The following is a 7,500-nucleotide window of genomic DNA, read 5'->3' as shown; positions in this document are numbered from 1 at the left end:
CTTATCCAAATGCAACATTAATATAATGAACGTAATCTAAAGAAATATATGATGTATCACAGAGAAGCATTTGGAGTAACATCGAGAAACAGACAGTTACGATAAAATTCCTTATCGTAACTGATTTATTCGTTAAGGAACAGCAAGACGCCTGGGAGATGTGGCATTTTCTTTCCTTGTCTTTTCTGCGAAATCAGAGCCCGCTTCCGACATCCGAATTATCATTAGTTTGCTGGTGAATCCGGGGTCTGGCGTTCATCCGTCATATTGTTTGCCGCAGCAGAGAAACTGGGTGGGACAGTCGAATGTTCCAAGGACGACATCGGTAGGAGAATGACAGAAACCGTGATGGACGCACTCCCCGCCTGCATCAGCACACTGACGGTAATGTTTGCCGCAGCAGAGAAACTGGGTGGGACAGTCGAATGTTCCGAGGACGACATCGGTAGGAGAATGACAGAAACCGTGATGGACGCACTCCCCGCCTGCATCAGCACACTGACGGTACTGCCCTGGGGAAATAGAGGCTGTGTGTAGAAAGAATCCTAACATTATTGTAGGATAAACAAAAGTGCATAACAGCTATGCATTATAATATTGTTTTTGTCGTATATTGCCACCAATATTCTTTTTAATTTGATTATAAAGTGTTCTGTAGCTGTATGGGTGAAGGGAAGCCTATTTACCAATAATCTAACATAAACACTACCTTAGCTTTAAAGATACAACTTCTGGTATTATATTACGAATCATTGATCAAGAGGTATCGCCCGCCTTTTCTGTTAGAGGACTGGATGTCAGACGATTATATTTAGCCGAGGAAGAGTCCCCACCAAGTGAAAGGCGTAACAAAGTCTGTATCTAAATCTTTCAGTTCATAAATTATCTTAGTAAAAGCACTTGACAGTATCGAGAAAGTACGATAAAAGACTGCACCATACTGAAGGAGATAACAGTAATTAAGTGACATGATTTATTATTATAATTATTAGCAGCGATACCCGGTGTTGCTCGGGCATAAATCTATCATTGCGCTTACCGGCATTGCCTGGGACCCTGGGTGGCCACTCCCCGTGTGGGAGATGACCCCTGGGGTTCCATTTTATTCACTAAACCTTTTTTTCCTCCTTGGGCCTGTTTCCCTGGAGATATATTTCCCAAGAACCTATTCGTACCATGAACCAATTTCCCCACTACCCACCCACCCAGTAACCCTTCTCATCCACTCACCTACCTACCCTACCCACTTAACTTCCCACCTACCCAGCCCGCCTACTCACCCACACCCACCCACCCATTCTGCCCACCCATTCACTCACCCACGCTGCCTCACCACACCCACCCAACCCTGCCCACCCACCATGCCCCACCATACTCAACCTCCCATCCTCCCACCCACCCTGACCCACCATACTCAACCTCCCATCCTCCCACCCACCCTGCCCCTCCAAACCCTCCCATTCACTCAATCCTGCCCACCCACCTCGCCTGGCCTTCCTATCCCACCAATCCGTCCACCCATTCGACCCGTTTTGACCTTGTCTTGTAACCTTTACCTTTGATTTATTGGTCCCAAAATTGAAAACTCCACTCTGCTGATCCTCATGCCGTCCACCAAGCGTGATCAAAACCGGATCAGACTTGAAAGTTGACCTATTCCCGACCTATGACTTATGACCTTTTCGACAAATATCTGTCACGTTTCAGCCCAGTTACGAATGAAACCCCTCTGTGAAAAAACCAAGGTGATCAGCCGTGTCATTTTTGAGCTAGGGGTTCTAAAAATGGAGAAAACGAGGTTCTAACAACTTGTATTTCAGCGTTTTGTGTTATGTTTTTGCTGCTTCAGGAGTTGTTGTGGGTACAGAAAAGTCAGGGATAAAGGTTATACGTTAATAAAGATTTAACACCTGTATTCGGGAGTTACGGAGGATTTTGTTTGTTAAAGCTGATGGGCGAGTAGGCGCAATCCCTTCACAGATTATTTTTCTACCGACCCTAACAACTATTATCTCACCAAACTAATTGTCCTCACTTACTTTGTGCTGACACCACCAGCACCATCATCATCAGCACCACCACCAGCACAACGAGCGTCGTGGAACTGACTTTTCCGGACATGGCCATTCTGAAAACCAAACACTTAGTGAGACACTTAACACTTACAGTACGAATACACCTGTAAAATGTTATTCTTGTTATTTACTGACAATTTCCAAGACAAGATCTTTTGTTGTGAAGTTACTGAAGGTTATGTAAATAAAGAATTATGTGAAACTTTGGTCTTACTCTTAGGTTATTTGGACATGTCGTATCACCTCTTCCTCGTAATTCATTCTGCACATTACGCTATTATATTTTTGTATGTTATTGAAGCAAATTGTTTATATGTAAACGATATACATAACATACAAAAGATTGTTAAGAAACTGTACAAAACTAGAAAGCATTCAGAGGGCATACCTCCGCCAGCGCAATAAAATTTAAGATTTACTACTATTACCCTATATCCTTCCAGACGAATAAATTCACGGCCTCACATAGTCAGTCAATTCCTTGGTCTAAGTCGGCCCTGTTACACAATCACTGACAACCCATACCTCCGCCGACGCCAGTCAAATTTATTATTTGTTCCTGCATCTGGATACTGGTCCACCTCAAAATCTAATCAACCCTTCCTTGACCCACTGCACACTTGGCAACCAGATTTCGTTGACACAAGAAAAAAAAAAATGAAATATCGTACACAAACGGTTAGATGGGTGAATACATAACCTCCGTCAACTTCGTTGGCAGAGGTAATAAGTCGATGAGAAAGAGTCTGTCTATCCATATATTCATAGCCAGACGACATTATCCATAAGGAGTGGCCACAATCAAATCGCCCTCATGTTACCTTGTCTTGTGCCATTTGCCTCTCCTTTCTTCAGCTTACAATTATGTCTCCCCACTCCATCTCTTCCTTAGTCCCCCCTCCTGCCCCTCTCCCCTTCCACCTCACTCTTATACTCCTTTAGTCAATTTTTTATTCTCCATTCTTTTCACATTGCCAAACCACTGCAGAATACTTCTCTTAACCCTTTCAGTCACATTCACATCAACATCACAACGCTCATTTACCTCCTAATTTGTCTGTCTGTCTCCATTTAACACCTCATAGTCCTCTCAAGTAACTCATTTCCACTGCTCTCACTCTTAACTTGTGACCTTCCAACAAGTCCAAGTTTCACTTAGAAATAGGCGTTACGATTTCTCTAAAAGCACATAGAATACGACACTTGGTGCAGTGACATCTTACTTGCAGTGTATGAAGATAAAAGCGTACCATAGGATGCTTCCAAATATTAGCAAATACTCGTTTGATCATTTAATGTAAAGTCAATTTTTGTGCTTTTTTTTTTTTTTTTTTTTTAACAAGGAATCATGTGAACTATAGTTTAGCCGAAATTAAAATTTTTCAGTGGGTTTATGCATTATATCGCGTTAAAAGGGTTAGTTTTCCTAAATGTCAATTTTGCCCTCTATTTAACCAGCAGCTTAGCCGGGGGGGGGGGGTCTGGCCACCCCTCACTTTATATCTGGCCACCACAATGGCCATCCCAGACTTCCGATGAAATGACTCCCGACTCCCTAAAGTTCTCCTTGGGTGTCACTCCATTATTAGGCATGGCCACGTCATTTTTTAAACCCTGGCTACACCTCGGCATTTAACTACCTCAGATGGAAGGTACGTAAACACAGATATACTTAATCGCTTCAATTCCATGACGTGCTTCTTTGTATATTCGTGCATATATCAGACAGTTTAGTTGAACGATATATATATATATATATATATATATATATATATATATATATATATATATATATATATATATATATTCAGATGTAGAAATACAGCTTCATTTTAACTCGTCCAGCTCGAAAAGTGTCTCTTAATAAAAAAATAAAAAAAAATCCTGGAAAGGTAGCAATAAGTAAATATTAAACACTTCACCGAGTGAAGCGGTTACCCATCACACTCGTCAGAGCCGCATCATGATCCCTAAATTTGTACAGTCGCGGACATAAATATCGATCCATTTTATAACAGACAACGAAGCAGTGAGCCAAGGCGTTAGAAGCCAGGGCATGCGACTTGTAAGGCTAAACAAACTTTTCAGTGTAATAGTTTCATGACAGTGTCGAATAAAAAGTGGAACGGCTTTATTTTATGCGACTGTACATTGCATAAGTATACTCTTAGCGTCAGCGGTGAGAGAGAGAGAGAGAGAGAGAAAAGCGTGTCTTATATGCGGAGGACGATGATGAAAAAAAAAAAAAAATAGTTATGGGACTGTCATTATATTTGCTCCTCTTAGGGCGAGTCCACACGTGTGCTGGAACAAGTGTTGGCAACATGTAAACAACACATTATCGAACAAGATGTAAACATGCTGGGAACGGGAGCGTCCATATCATGTTGGCAACATCATGAAGAAGTCTCAGCTGCCTCGTATGGACACACGTATCCCATCACCTCTGCTGCCAATAGGTTTGAAGCTGCACTGTAACATGTTTGCATTCATCTGTCCAAATGCTGCTCCATGCATGTATCCAAACATGTTGCCAGCTGTGTTGTCAACATATGTTCGGGGACACGTGTGGACGCGCCCTCACGCATAAAATGGGAAGGGTATACTCACTGCGCCATAATAAAGGGGTTGGGTATACTCACAGCGTCAGAGGTGCGAGAGTCGTGAGGAAGTGTATGGGTGTGGACGTAGGGAGGGAGTGAGTGGAACAGCTGGGATTCTGTCGTTATATATCCCTCCTTTGTTCTGGAGTCGTCAGCTGTGACTGGCTGAACGTTGTTACCGTTTACAGTGGTTTTATCGTTTTTTCTCCTCTGCAACATTGCAATACATTTTTCATCTCGTTTCTTGTATCATTTTGATCACCTATTATAATACGTTAACATTAACTTGACACATTATTACCAGGAGTTACGCTGTTATAAAACATCATAACAGCAAACCGAATGGTACCAAGATCAGGAAAGAGAGAGAGAGAGAGAGAGAGAGAGAGTCCCTCCCCGCCAACTCTAGGAAACAATCTGTAAGTTGTACACGCGCCAGAACACAGCTGAAAATTTTCCGTCTAAATATTTTGGTACAGTGGACGAAGCGCTTGAAAAATGACCTCTGGTAACGTTTGGAGAGTATGTATATTGTTTTCAACACTATAGCATAAACATGAAACTCTACAAAGCAAATGAAACACAATATCCATTAAAGAATATTTGCTTTAGGAAAAACGCGAACAGTAACAGCGCTTATTGTTAACCAATCGATCACCTGTTTTCAGATACTTCGTGGAGTGGGTGTACACTGCAGAGAGTGTTTGGTATATCCAGTGACATGAGCCGCAGTGAAGTGTGTCTAGTTGGCAGAGAAATCGCCTGGTGTCCGAACAGCGCGAATTCGATCTCAGGCTTGGGAATGAAACAGTTTATGATCTGAATTTCGTTAAAATAGGTTTTGCTACTCTTAACTGACATGTTATAAAGCACCCAGCTAATACCATAACTCCAGTCGTGAGACAGTCCTACAGTGTATTTTGTTTCAACAGTAAGTTTTAGTGCTGAAGTGGTGACATGTGATGGTGTTTGGTTTGTAGGAGGATTGCTGCGCCTTAGGCAACAGTCTGTCAGGTGTATGCCAACACCTTTTCAAATCTCTCTTCTCCCCACCCCTCCACACACATCTGCCCCATCTTCCCTCATTCCCCCACGCACGCCTCACTCTTCACACCACCTGACGCCCCCTCACCCCCACACACGTCTCTCCCCACTAACTCTAACCCCCACACACTCTTCCCCTCCTCCCCACCGTCCCTCAGTTCCCATCTCTACACACACACACACACACACACACACACACACACACACACACACACACACACACACACACACACCTCCCCGCACGCCCAACCTCATCGTAATACCCACTCTCATCTTCGTCGTCGTTGACCTTACGGTACATATTACCGGTACCTTCTTCGCTATTTCTCCATCAGCTCTCCAAAACTTACCATCTTCATTCCACTGTTCCTCCATCCCAGGAACTCCTTTCACACTCCTCTCGACACCTGCCCCCACCTGCCTCCTTTATATAATCTCCCTTCGGTCATAACATCACCTCAACAAAAACCTGATCACCAAGACCTTCAACTCTCAGGCTGGTTGCTGGGCGTTACTGGGAACTGGTCAGTTATGATCTTGTACAGAAACCAGTAATGTTGCTTTTTTCTTTTTTTTTTCTCACTTGGTGGAGGGGTTGAGGGACATCCAATGAGTACACCTGCTGTTTCTGTAACAATAGGTCAAAGGCCAAAGTCACAGAGCTAGGTCAAATTTTGACAAAGCAAAGTCAGCATAAACAGTTTTTATTCAATTTAGACCAGACTTTGGAGATTTTCTGTGGGTGATGTAAGAACGAGGGAATTCAGTTTTGAGAACAGTCACAGATCAGGATCACTTAGCAACGTCAAATTTCGACCCATGTATCTGTTTGTGACAAAATGGATATATATACCGGTATATATATAGATAGATAGATAGATAGATAGATATACGGTGTACGGTATCTGTTTTTTATCAGACTTGGTGGATGGAATGAAGGTCATCCAATAGCACCCCCCCCCCTTTTTTTTAACAGTAGGCCAAAAGTCAAGGCTACATTTTTTTTTTTTATGCAGAGAAGGACACAAAAGCCAGGGAACCATGGCAAGGTTAACTTACATAGTTTTTGTCCAATTTAGACCAAAAAGGGTTAATAATAAAGCAAGGATAAAGAGCTTTTATTTTCAGAACAACCAGTCAAAGGTCAAGGTCGCCGGGAATGGTCAAAGGTGAATGTCACAGGGCAATGTCAAGACAAACAGTTTTGATCTTGAACCCAACTTGATGGAAGGGTTAAGGGTCCGACCAGAACTTTTTTTTTTTTTTACAGTATCAAAGGTCAAGGTCAAGGTCATAATCTGACCCGCTTGTATGTGTGTGAATAAAATAACAAAACCAGTATTGCTCTGATTTGTATTAAACTTGGTGGATGGTTTAAGAATTACCCAGGGGATTGACCTTTTTTAAAACAAGGGGACAAAAGTCAAGGGCACATGGCAAGGCTACATACACACACACACACACACACACACACACACACACCGCTCGCTGGTTCTGTGGTAACGTTCTTGCTTGCCATCTGGTAGACGGGAGTTCGCGCCTCGCTCAGGCTTCGAAAAGTTTCACAGACGAAGTGGGTGGTTACTGTCCCCCTTGAGCAAGGATATGGGTGTGTGCGTGTGTGAAGGTCACAGCCTTGCCCTTAGATCGGACTATATGTGCTCTCAGTTCCCTTCCGGGAGGGTAAAAAGCTGACTATCACGACCATCAAGTGATCCTGACCAACCCGGTGAATTACACACACACACACACACACACACACACACACACACACACAA

General features: G+C 42.9%; 1 protein-coding gene across 1 annotated transcript; it reads right to left on the bottom strand.

Moving 5' to 3' along the window:
• Positions 1-255: 255 nt before the first annotated feature.
• On the bottom strand, positions 256-4,743 carry LOC145410977 (uncharacterized). The gene is made up of 3 exons (XM_080281033.1): positions 4,718-4,743; positions 2,040-2,128; positions 256-512 (listed from the first exon to the last, which is right to left on the bottom strand). Exons 2-3 carry the CDS (start codon positions 2,125-2,127, stop codon positions 256-258), a joined length of 345 nt encoding a protein of 114 aa, XP_080137159.1. The 5' UTR covers position 2,128; positions 4,718-4,743.
• Positions 4,744-7,500: the final 2,757 nt, after the last annotated feature.

This window comes from Coenobita brevimanus, chromosome 87 (genome assembly GCF_032717465.1).
Source record: "Coenobita brevimanus isolate Jiangsu-jjx chromosome 87, ASM3271746v2, whole genome shotgun sequence".
NCBI lineage: Eukaryota > Metazoa > Arthropoda > Malacostraca > Decapoda > Coenobitidae > Coenobita > Coenobita brevimanus.
Note: the sequence above shows the minus strand (reverse complement) of the source record. Positions and strands in the feature narration are given on the sequence as shown.